Below are 12,661 nucleotides of genomic sequence, written 5' to 3'. Positions count from 1 at the left end.
CTTTTCCCTGACTCACAAGAACCCCAGCACAGGGAAAATCCCTTTCCCCCACCCCTCTCAGCCTGCCCCCAGGACACTGCAGAGCCTGGCCCAGCAGCACCCAAACCCCAAAGTGCCCAGGGCATCCCCTATGCCCACAGGGAGCCCTTCCAGATGCCTGCACGGTCACCCCACCACCAACAGGGTGCTCCCAGCTCCAGGATAGACCGACCTCATCCTACAGCAGCTTTGTGTGCCAAACCTCTGCCTGGGGAGGGGCAGAGCACCCAGCACGGGGGTGAGGAACCAACAGGAACACAGCCCAGCTGTGAAAAACAAAAACCCAGGCAAACAGCAACCAACTGCCAGACCTAACGCAGCTCTACGCAGCCAAGGGACTTGTTTTTACCAAGGTGGCCCCAGCAGTGGCTTCAGTTTGTTACTCCTCAGACTTTACCGCAAGCCCCACTTAAAGGCTGGGAGTTAATAAAGGCAACAGCTCGGGCTTCGCTTGCTTTGTGCTTCATGCAGCTGCAACACGATCGCCCCCAGGATCATCTTTCCTCCCCGCAGGCAGGCGAGGTGGAAGCCGCCGTGTGCGGGTTCGGGCGGTAACTCAATCCTGCAGCCCCAGATACGCGCTGCTGCCGAGGAGAAGCTGCCTCCGAGAGGAACGCGGAGCCCACCGCACGCAGGGCTCCCCGTGGCCATGCAGGTGAGTGCTGGGGCTTGGGCACAGCCTCGCTGCAAGGCATCTACTGGGTGCCTGCTCTGGGCTCCCTCCTCTACATGAGGTTGGGCTCGCAGCTGCTGTTTGTATTAGGGGAAGGGGAGCAGCAAAAACACAATCCTGTCCTTGTGCCTATGTGGCTGTGCATGATGGCACGAGGCTGAGCTGGAGCCTGGCGGTGCAGGGGTCTCAGCAAAACCCCTCCTTGGGGTCGGTGAGAGGGGGCTCAGCTGAACCAGCAGCACCCAAGGAGCAGGAGGGTCGGGGGTCGGTCCTGGGCAGAGATGGGCTCAGTCCTGCTCCATCACTACGGGGCCACAGCTTCCCCTTTCCCCTCTTGCCCTGCCAGGTCTCACAAGGTGCTGTCAGACCAAGCACCAAGGCTCTCATCTGAGGATGTATACTGTCCTTACAGGTCCTCACTAGGAGCTCAGGCCTTCAGTAACAGGCTAAAACCACCCAGAAAGCATTAGAGCAGTCAGTTACTCCTTGGTATTTCCCCAGGTGGATGTGCAGAGATGAGCCATTTAAGCTACAGCATGTTAATGTTCTCAGCTTGAGATCTCACTGCACCATAAGTAGGGCTGGTCGGGTTTTTAGGAGGTAAAAAGCCTTACACTTAGTACATGTACAAATCCAAATGTCACGGTTCCATTTTGCCTCAATGTACTATAAAATGTATTCTAACGGTGTTATAAAATAAAAGCCTTTCCAGTCTAGCAGCAAGAGCATTCAGTGCCTGTGTCTTTTCTTCCCCAGCTGACTCTCTGCAGGCTCCGGACTCACCAGTGGTGCTTCATTCTGTTTAATGTCTTGCTTTTCCACATGCTGCTTTTCGGAGCAGATTTACTGGAGGAATACTTCCTGCGGTCATTACCTCTCTCTTACACTGATGCAAAGACTCTCGAAATCAGGGAGAAAGCCAGGAAGCTGGATATGGACCCTCTGAAGGCCAATCTCTCCAAATCCTACACCATCAGCAGCGCAGCAGCATGCTCAGACCAAGAAATATTTTTGCTGGTTCTTGTCTGCAGCGGCCCAGAAAACAGGACAAGGCGCAACGTGATCAGGCAGACGTGGGGCAACGTGACAGACACCAGAGGTTACGCTGTCCTTACCTTGTTTGCTTTAGGAAAGCCGGCTTCAGTAGCAGCCCAGCTGGAGATCGATGAAGAGTCTCAAAAGCACAGAGACATTATTGAAGGCAGCTTCATCGACTCACCCGAGGCACAGACGCAGAAGATGTTGATGATTGTGGAGTGGACAGTAACTTTCTGCCCTCACGCGAGGTATATTCTTAAAACAGACGCAGAAATGTTTGTCGGTATTCCAAGTCTGGCTGGATACCTGCTCAGCTTAACGCAGCTGGAGGATGTCTACACCGGGAGGGTCATTCATCAAAGAGTGCCTGACAGAGCGCCTCAAAGCCCTGGCTTTGTTCCCATCCATCGATACTCAGAGGAGTTTTACCCAGATTACTGCGACAGGAGAGCATTTGTCATGTCCCAGGACGTCGTTCGGAAGGTGTACGTGGCCGCCAAGGAGGTGCCGGTTTCACTGCCCCCTGATATCTTTGTCGGAATCTGCGCTAAGAAAGCTGGCATCACTCCCATTCACAGCTCTCGCTTTTCTGGGGAAAAGCACATCAGCTACAATCGATGCTGCTATAAATTCATTTTTACCTCTTCCAATGTGAAAGAGGATGAGTTATTTAAAGACTGGAAGGAAACAAACGATGGGGAAGATTGCTCGCTACTGGAAACATACTACAGCCTGGTGTCCTGCAAGGTTTTGACCTATATTGATAAATTCAAACAGTTTAACTTGGATAGAATAAAAAATGAGGCTCTTCACTTCGCTGATTAAAATTTAACTTTTGTGAAGGAGGCCTGCATTTTCTTCCACCAGCCATTTTTCCCTGTACATAGTCAGTAATAATTTCCTCTTCAAGCTAGCTTTTTTCTCTTCAACAGCAAATGAGTTCTCAAATGCTGTAATGTTACAGTAGCAGAATTGTTTGTTTTCTACTTACACCTGTACATATCAGTGCATGCATGTAAGTAAAGAGTATTCCAAGAAATGTGGTCTGTAGTGTGTTTTCCAGATATTTGAAGGTCTCTACTTGAACCCACAACTTTTCCTGTATTTTGATCAGATTCAAGCGAGTTAAGCATCACCTGTTTCCGCACTATTTTGTAACAAAGGGGAATTTCTTCACCCAAGGTAAGGGAGCTATTTCTGGACAGCTCATTTCGCAGTACCAGTGACACCACAGAACATCTTAGATAGACAACAGACATTGAATTGTCATGGGAATTGCTAAGGTAAACAGCCTGGGGAGGTTCCGGACCAGAAATCTGACTTACCTGTGAATTCAATGCTGTACTTGTCACACCCAGCATCAGAAAGACACTGGCACAACCATCTCCATGCTGTGAAGTTGTGCTGGAGAATGGGGTCAGCCACGAAGTCAGAACAAATCCACCAGTGGGCTGGTGACACCGCGCTCATTAAAAATGTAAAAACTCCCTAAATTAGGAACAAGTCAGAGAGCACAACCCCACCCATGCCTGCATCCTCCAGATTAACTCTTCTATAGCAGCTCCTTCAGAAGCCAGAAGATTAGCTGGACAGATGTGCTAGAATTGTGACAGACACACGGAAAGAGGCACACACTTACCTTTGAGGATCCCATCTGCTCTTTCTGGTGTGACAGAAAGAATCAGAGGTGGGCCCCAAAACTCCACGGTTCTTAAGTATCAAGTTATGCTGCTTGTTAACCAGGGTCAACTGATTAGTGGATTTTTTGTTGTTGGTGGTGTTTTTTTGTTTGATTTTAAATCAAATTCACCCAGTTTACCACATTACCTCAATCCTCATTCTCCATCATTCCATTTCTGCTTTTGCCTTAATTATCCCCCCCATCGTGTTACGCAGAGGGACATGCAATTGAGTTTTCCTTTGTGTACAAGATACACCACTGACACCACATAAACCATATGGCTATGGACGGAATGTATTCACATATAATGAATACACGTGGATAACAAGGGGTAAGAGTCTGAGCTCAACAAAAAGTGCACGTGCATCCATAAAAATCCCCTTGTTTGGCACCTCTGTGTATTTTAAAATATTTTATTTGGCACATGTACCATGCAAAACAGATGTTAAAGACTTGGCACACAGTAGCTTTCGTAAGCAACTACTGAAAACACGCACAGAAGAGACTCATGAACTGCAGAAAAGGCTTATATTGGTTTCTTTTGCTGAGATTTTAGCATACAGCTCATACAGAGCTACCTGCACACAAAGCCACCCAAAAATAACCAAGCTGAACTGCTCAATAAAAGTGCAAACCAAGGATTTCTATATCCTTTCCATTTCCTTTTTAGCACTTTCAAGTTTTTCTGGATGCTGAGATTCATTGAATTTCTCTGCTCCCTTAGTTCACAAACGAGACACTGCATACTGCCTTTTCCACTAGCAGATGTTTATTATGCACATTTAGAATGAAAGTGTGAGCAGCGGTATAACGTTGGATGACAACTTTTTGTACATATTAGGTCACAAGCAACAAAGCAGATCACCTGCATTCAGATAGTTTATTAAACATCAACAGATTTTCTCCAACTACCCTGCTTCTCTGAGCCCACTTCAATTCCTTGCCAGCAATTTTTTTGTGGGCAATGCTATCACCTCTGCTGCATCCCAAAGCTACTACAAGCAATAAAGGGGTCACTGCATGGCTAGATCATCCCATTTCACTTGGCAGAGCAGGGACACAGGGCAAGTACTTCCCATAGAGGCATACCCGACTTAACACACTACTAAAGCAAGCCCCAAAGTAGTGAATTCATGTTTTATTATGCTCCCTGCAACTTATCCCCAGATTTGTGTCTTACATTCTCAGCAAAAACAATATAAACCTTTTGTATAAAGTACACTGTGGTCTTTGTTTACAGACCAGCACATCACAGGTCAGTAAAGTGACCAGTGGTCCAGCTAGTCCTGTACCTCACCCACGTGCTAGCTGAGCATCTTCAGAGAAGACAAAGCCTCATGAGGTACTACATTTATAGCCTCCTAATTCAGTTCGTGCCTTTAAACATGACAGCTTTAATGTTCTTACCCCTTTTATTCCAACTCAGGTAAATAAAATTGGTACTTTTTTTTTTTTTTATATAACACTTAAATTAAAAAATCATCTTTGATAAAAAAGTGCAAACTGTTTAAGATTTGGTTCTGAAGTAGATTTGTAGCTCGTGCTCCTTTGGCAGCTCAGTTTACTTGCTGAAAAGTGACAGCTAATGACACAAAGCTCCCAATTTGGTTTTATACACTAGAGTTTGCTTTCACTTGTTTTTAAAAGGGCTAAGTGTTTTTTCTGTTTGTTTGTTTTTTTGTAATCCTCAGTATAAAATGTAAACAATATTTAGGACTTATTCAAACAAGACTTAAATCCAGCAAGTTGATGAGAGAAGAGAAGCCAGTTTGTACTCCCTCATGTGGACAGAATATTACTAGCTTTTTCTTACCACCTGAGCTTCTGGCAGACCTAAATCTAGCTAAAGTGTTTTCTATGCAAGGACCAACTTCAGCAGATAGAAAAAAGTAATAATAAAATTTTTAAAAAAGAGAAACCATGGCAGCATTGGAGGTTACAAACCTCAAGGTTTTTCGGCTTTTTTTTTTTTTTTTTTTAATTCAACTGTGATCTACTGAGAAAACATGATAGGAACTCCAAACCCAATAACAGTTTTTAAGTAAACACTGATAATTTCTGCAAAATAAAACAGCCAGCAGTTGATAGAATGCTTGCCTTGTTTACTTGTCTCAGGACAGTACACAGAGAATTTCTGCCATGAGATTCTGTGGAAAATTACACTGTGCCCTACAGGTTTTGATTTGCTCTCATGACTCTCATTTCAAACAGAGTCAAAGTGCTTCGTGTTCCTTTAAAGAGACAATCTAAGATGACTCCCGTGTGGAGAGCCTTTACACCTTACATCTTAACATCGATTTCAGTAACATGGTTTGTAAGAAGGGGAACCAAGACATCAGTGATATTATTCTGCTCCTTCCACAGCTGTAGTAGAAACTGCCTTAGCATAATAGGGGCCTTCACGCAAGTAAGCCCTAAGCCTCAAGTAATTCTGATTTCCAAAGATTTCCGCAATTGTTTTGGAGTTTACAAGGGCCTTAACCAGTTCATACTTGGCATCCTTCGAAGCTTTATCAGGTTCCACAGATCTGTCTACGATGTATTCCACAAACCCTGGACTGTTCAGCATCAACTTCTGCGCCCATGGTTGATTTGCAATAGCCTATATGCAAAGACAAAAAGAGGGGGAAGAACACCTCATTTTAGAAAACACCCAAAAACCTGTTACACAGAAGGCTGTTAAGCTAAAAGTCAAAGAACAGAAAAAAAATGAAGTGGGATATTCATTCTACACAGTAATTCTGCAGTATTTATCACTGGAAACCAAGCACAGTGCAGTGTTTCTCTTTAATGTTTTAAGTAAATTATCAAAGCAGTGACCTACAGTATAGCACTTATTAAAGTTTATAAGAAAATAAGCACTGCACACATGACCCATTATTTAAATGGTGAATGCAAATGACATTATTTCTGGCTGCTTCGGGACTTCAAAAAGACCAAACAAAACACAACAAACAAACAAAAAAATACACAACATGTGACCGCCACTGAAAAATGCGAGGCTGAGTACAATACAATTCACTATCTGATCCTTAAAAGCAAAGAAACTTACAGTAAATACTCTTAAAGCCCCACAGTGGAGATCAGGGAACGGCTGAGTACTGATACTCCTGAAGAGTTCCAGTGGCTGGCTAGACAAGGATGTGAACCATGATTCAGTCATTCTTAGAAGGTCTTCTGTCTGCTGCTCTGGCTGCATAGATCAGAAAAATGTACAGAAAAGGAAGAGTTTGGTTAGGATTACAAACAAATTTCAAGTTTTGAGTATATGCCCAAAGGTTTAAGAAGTTATTTAAAACAAACCACCATCAAAATAAACTGAAATACTTTATGTTTTCAACATATTTTCATGAATGAAGAAATAGCTATCTACATTTCATTTAGCTTGGATGACAGAATTAAATTAATTGATTTTAATACATGAGAGAAGTGCTGTGCTGGAGTACAGTAATGTAAGATAAAAACTGCTCACTTAGAGCTGCATTATTAAAGCTAGGTCACTGAATCTAAAGAACAGTCAGAGCAGTCTGCCTTTAAAGCACAAGAATATTAAGCTATTTACTCTCATTACTTTGCTAACAATGTCTTGACCTCAAGTTTTATAAATATATTTCATAACATGTGGTCTCTTACAAAGTCAAACTTTAGGCAAACAAACAAACCAGGGAACTTCAAGACAGTGAAGTTAGTGACTCACAGTATTAGAAAGCTGCCACTACTACCTAAGCTAAATGCTGCAGAAAGCTTTCACACGGTTAATGAGATACACAATTCTTTTATTCTTACAGATTTTAAAAACAAAAAAACAAACAAAAACAAACATACAGGCAAGTAAAGAAGAGATGAAATGGCATCCAAACATCGAAGTCGTAGCTCTGTAGGGGCATTCTTTGCCTGGTGCCCTATTTTGTTTAACAAATTTTGAAATCTGCTTCCTTTGGGGAAAAGAAAAAATAAACAAAACAGTTCTAAGTAACTCAGATATACTTTAGAAAAAAGTACATTATATCAGTCACTCTATACTACATTAACTGGTAGAAAGAGTATATAAAGGTTGTACATAAAACCTGAGAAAGGATTGCTTTTGATCCACTACAATAAAAAGATTAAGATTCTCTTTACTTCATACAGACCTACAGTAGATGAATACAAAGCTTTATGGTCATTCTCTAGACTATCCAAAGACCGTCAGAAAGGGAGTTATTTGTCACAGATAATTGAGTCATCTTGGGAAGTACACACCCTAGTATATTTGTGATTACATATGTCCAATCCCATTCTGCAAAGCTGCAATAGTTATATGCTCACACATTTTCACTTAAAAGTTTTTCACTTTGGACAATCAGAAAAACCAAACAACAACAAAAAAAAATCACCTACTTTGAGTCCTCTGAACCATTTTATATTAAGAAAATAAATGCAGCCTGTAAGGAATGTGCCATTACATTTCTAACCCTGTGAAAAGGCCATGCCAAAAGTAGAAACAAAGGAAGCTAAAATTACAAGACTACTGATGATTCATACGATGCACTTCACTGGAAAGGAGTAACTTGAATCGCACTTGTGATACCAGAATTCTCCCTGCTAGGCATGAAGACTGCCATGCCTGGCAAGACTATTAGAAGACATCTTATCTGCTACACCACAGCTATCTGAAGAGACCCCCTTGATTATTAGACAAATGTTTTTCAGTTCTTTTCTCTATTACACCATTATCAGCTTATTCTTGTATGATATACTGAGACTATTTTGTTAAAAAAAAAAAATAAAAAATCATACTAACTAGTTTTCTGTAAAACCTGTTTGCCTTCTACAGTTGATCCCAGGATTCCCAATGTGTCCACAGCCACTCCAATCATGGTTGGATCGTGACTCTCTGCCATTTCAAAGACTTTTTCCATAAAGACAGGGTATCGTTCGCAGATCTGCTGTGGGCTATCTACAACAGCCAGATTCCCAAAAAATTTAACGAAACCTGATAGAACAAGAGAAAACAGTCTTCAGAGTGGAGTAACAAAAACGTAAGAACGTCAAAATTTACAATACATGAACATAAGACTTACTCACTTGTAATTGTATTTAATTGTTAATCGATTCACTAGTAAATGCTATTAACACTGTGAAATTATTCACTATTATATCTCTTATTAAATGCTATTAACACTGCAAGGCACAGAACTAAGAACAAGCTTAAGACTACAAAAGACAGCATCACAACTTGGACATAGTCTTTGCACAGTCCAGGTGAGTACAGTTTTTCTATGACAAGATGTATTCATCTTTTAACAGCTACTAAATTCATGATGCAACTTCTGTCTTCTTAAAAAACTTCTACAAGAAAACAAACCTCAAACCTCTGGTACAGTCTCTCCAGATCTTATCTTTGCTACCCACTCTAAATGAATGATTCATGTATTAGACTGTCCTTCAGCACGCTGTGCATGCCCAACATGTGTTCTACTACTCAAACATTCATGAGCCTCCAGAACAGGCTTGGTAGTCCTCCCCGTTTAACATACTAATGAATACAAGCAATAACCAATGGACATAAGAAATGCATGATGTAACCTGGTAAGTAGAAGCTTGAGAAAGGATCAGACTCTGCACCGATGATGATGTTTGAAATTTTATCAATAACTCCTTGTTGAGCAAGGTACTGACGTCCATGCGGAGTATGGGCCAGCGAGGTCACCATCTCTATGCACGTAGCTCTGAAACAGACAAAAAATTCATTTGGCCTCCTTCAGACAGATTTTTGAAGTACAGAGAGATTAAGAAAACATACGAAGTTTTTCTACCCTTATGAAAAAACAACCAACCAAAGAACAAAAACAAAACCACAGCTGTTAAGTACTCGTCCAAGCTCTCTCTGCTTTCTGATGATATACCTGAAGACAGACAACCTTCCAGGAGTATTTACATTGCAACCCAACATTACAACTACCACAGCATATCACAGAAATTTCATCCTGGTTCTCAAACTTAAAGGGTCTAATGAGAAACGAACACAACTGTGTTTAAAGAGAGTTATTTAAAATAAGACCAAACATCGCTGTTTAGCAATTAGGGAAATATCAAACTCGCTGTAACATACCTGACCAGTACATCATCTCCAGTCAGCTCTCCAATTAAGTCTGATATCAATCCACTGTTTGCACAGTAACTGAGTGAGTCTGCTGACACTGAAGAAATCTCAACAATTAACTAAATAAAAGCACAGGGGGGAAAAAAAGACTGGTTTATAAAAACATTGTAATGGTAACAATTCACAATAACGAACAAATACATCTTATAACACAAATTATTTAAATACTAAATTATGAAAAAATGAAATTCCTTATCTAAATGTTTGTCTGAAACAGGCTCATACAGCATTCCGAGTTGACATTTGATTCTATTCAAACTGTCTTCAAGGGATCGTCACTGCTATGTTCATTAAGCTCTAGAACAGCTGAACTGTATTATTTCTCTTTTGTCATACATATCTAGATCAACACGCTTAGTATCTTGTCTCTTCCCCCTTCTGAGCTTTCAACAGCTCTTCACCTCCACTGGTAATGAGATCACAGATGGTATTTTACCCTCACTTTCAGAGAAGCAAGCATTTAATTGCATCGTTAGTCATTCTGTGTCGCCCCTCCGATGTTCTAAGCACTACAAGTTACAAAATAAAAGATGTAAACAGTTCTTCACACCCTCCTACCATAAACTGAGAAAGAGAAGTTCTGACATTACTTGAGGACCAACAGTGCATTACCCTTCCTGCTCCCTTCTAGTCTCGACAAAGCACAAACGTGAAGAAAACTTTGTGATGCAGTTAAAAAGTGATGAATGCTAAGTTAAAAGCATGTTGTGAAAGCCAGACTAATTCAGAACCACAGTCAAAGAGAACTTTTTTGAATGACAACTTCATTCAAAAGGACAACGTCGATCTCATTCCTACCTCATACACTCTGTATCGAACAACATCATTCGTTGCCATGACATTTTTCAAGTCGCTCAACAAACTGCTCACAAATAAAGCCTCTAAGCCCTCTTGTGTCTGCGCTATTCTTGAGAGAGATTTGATGGCCTGTAAACAAAAACAGTAGCTTACTATAAGAATAACACAAAGGGAAGAAAATCCAGAATGATCAGACAGTTTAAGTGTTCTTTTGAAGATACTAAATCATGTTAAACATCTACAATTTTAGTTTTCATTCACTTTTCAATGAAAGTTATCGTATTGCTGACAAGGGCTAGTTATGGTAACTGTGATACAAGCCTCTGGCATCAGATGCAGACCTGTAAGTTCAACAGCTACTGGAAGATAACAGGATTGAGTAAAGTTTTTTAAATCACATTTAAGAAACTCCTGGGCTTAAGCCACCCACATGATTACAACATCTTTCAAGCCACATGATCTCTCCTTTTAAAGGAGAGCAAAGGCTGCTACTTCAATAACAGTAGAAAAAGCATCCTATGCCCTGTCTACATTCATTTGTAAAGGAAGAAAAAAAAAAAAGAAAGCAATGCTTACCTCTTTAGCCACTGCTATTTTCTCTCCACCAATGCAATTTATTATTTGCCGTAACAGCTCAGGACTGTTGAGAATTTCTCTAACAGCATCCGAATTTTCAACAATCCTCCCAATCTAAGGGCAATATTAAGCAACGATGTTGAATTATACCAAAACAAAGTTTTTCCACACAGACATGCCAGCACTAGAATAGCTACCCGGTCAGATGGAATCACCATTTTTGGAAACACCCAGAACTCAGCTGGACAACACCCTGAGCAGCCTGCTGTAAGCTGAGGGCTGGACCTGAAACCATTAGAGCTCCATCCCAAACCACACGGTTACACACTTCTGCTCTTTCAACACAACACAACACAACAAATATGAACTCAGTTAAGCCTTTTCCTCCCTTCCTCCCCAGTGTTTTCTGATGCTGTTCCAAGCATCCTGAATATTAAAACGTTGCTACATTTAGTTCCTACAGCACCTGCTTAGAATGCGTAACCCAGAACACATGACAGCCCACAACAAACAGAAGATTCAGTTACAAGTTACTTCTGTCAAGATATAGCTTCAAATATTATGTTTAATAGATATACCATGAAGAATTATATACTGACATAATGCACAGTAACTATCCAAAACCATGTATAAGAGCACAAGCCCCCAGACAACACACGACGTAGTGTTTTAGTCACAATTTAGGCCACAAAATACCAGTAACAGATTGGGACAAACCTAGCCTGGCCCACGATGCCACTCTGTCCCACCCTGGAGCAAAACCTGTACCTGAGATATGGTGAGAATTTTCACGGAGTCGTCGGGGTGGAAAAGCCCTTTCTGCAGCTCTTCTTTCAGGTTCTGGATCACATAGAGCGGGTCCAGGGCCTGCAGGAGCCTCTCCAGGATGGAAACACACGTAGAAACCTGCTCCCTGGGCGGGACAGAGAGAGCCACGAGGCCTTCAGCACCACCTCCTCGTCCGTGCCACCGCGGAGGAGGCCAGGGAAGGGGACAGCGGGCAGCAAGAGGCGCTGAGGGAGCAGGGGAAGGGGGGACAGGGGAGGCAGCAAGGCATGACAGCAACAGGCCTAGGCCGGGCCGCTCACCGATCATTGACGCTGAGGAGGCCGAAGAGCGCTCCCAGGTGGTCGTCGCTGAGGCGGGCGCGCAGGGCGGCGGGCGGCACGGCCTGCAGGGCCAAACGGAGGGCTCTCAGCTCCTCCAGAGGCGCCCCCCGCCTCGCCGCCCGCTCCAGCAGCTCCGCCACCGCCTCCGCCATCTTGGCCGCGCCGCCCCGGGGCCCGCCACAGCCGCCTCCCCTAGCAACCGCGCGCCGTTGCTAAGGGCTTCTCTCGCGTCCGCCGCCGCCGGAAACAAAATGGCGGCCGCCACCCGCCCCGCGGCCATTGGGCGGCTGCGCGGGGGGCGTTGCTAGGAGACGGCGGGGCCCGGCCCGGCCCGGCCCCGGGTGTGGGGGGCTCGGTGCTGCCGGGGGGTAGCGCTGGGACCCCCCTCGGGGGATTGAGGAGGAGAGTAGGGACCCACCCGGGGGGACAGGGGGTAATGTACGGGGGTAGATGGCAGCCCACCCGCCGCTGCTGCTCGCTGGCTGGCTGGCGGGAGCGGTGTTCAAGGTGTCAGGGCGGGATAAGGTCCCGGCTTTCTGTCGGGTTTCATGCCCAAAGGATGCAAAAGCGCCGAGAGCGTTAAGTCTCAAAAATAAATAAAT

At 43.3% G+C, this 12,661-nt stretch overlaps 2 protein-coding genes across 2 annotated transcripts; one reads left to right on the top strand and one right to left on the bottom strand.

The window, feature by feature from the left end:
* Nucleotides 1-259: 259 nt before the first annotated feature.
* B3GALT9 (beta-1,3-galactosyltransferase 9) lies at nucleotides 260-2,789 on the top strand. The gene is made up of 2 exons (XM_084494587.1): nucleotides 260-694; nucleotides 1,469-2,789. The coding sequence occupies exons 1-2, from the start codon at nucleotides 689-691 to the stop codon at nucleotides 2,573-2,575; spliced, it is 1,113 nt and encodes a 370-aa protein (XP_084350713.1). The 5' UTR covers nucleotides 260-688; the 3' UTR covers nucleotides 2,576-2,789.
* A 1,389-nt stretch (nucleotides 2,790-4,178) lies between these two features.
* PSMD5 (proteasome 26S subunit, non-ATPase 5) lies at nucleotides 4,179-12,239 on the bottom strand. Its single transcript, XM_084494124.1, has 10 exons — nucleotides 12,039-12,239; nucleotides 11,719-11,863; nucleotides 10,951-11,064; nucleotides 10,375-10,503; nucleotides 9,526-9,635; nucleotides 9,000-9,142; nucleotides 8,215-8,406; nucleotides 7,257-7,366; nucleotides 6,484-6,624; nucleotides 4,179-6,033 (listed from the first exon to the last, which is right to left on the bottom strand). Exons 1-10 carry the CDS (start codon nucleotides 12,209-12,211, stop codon nucleotides 5,776-5,778), a joined length of 1,515 nt encoding a protein of 504 aa, XP_084350250.1. The 5' UTR covers nucleotides 12,212-12,239; the 3' UTR covers nucleotides 4,179-5,775.
* Between the last annotated feature and the right edge of the window lie 422 nt (nucleotides 12,240-12,661).

Source organism: Aythya ferina, assembly GCF_964211825.1.
Source record: "Aythya ferina genome assembly, chromosome: 20".
Lineage (NCBI taxonomy): Eukaryota > Metazoa > Chordata > Aves > Anseriformes > Anatidae > Aythya > Aythya ferina.
This window is presented reverse-complemented; position numbering and strand designations above follow the sequence as displayed.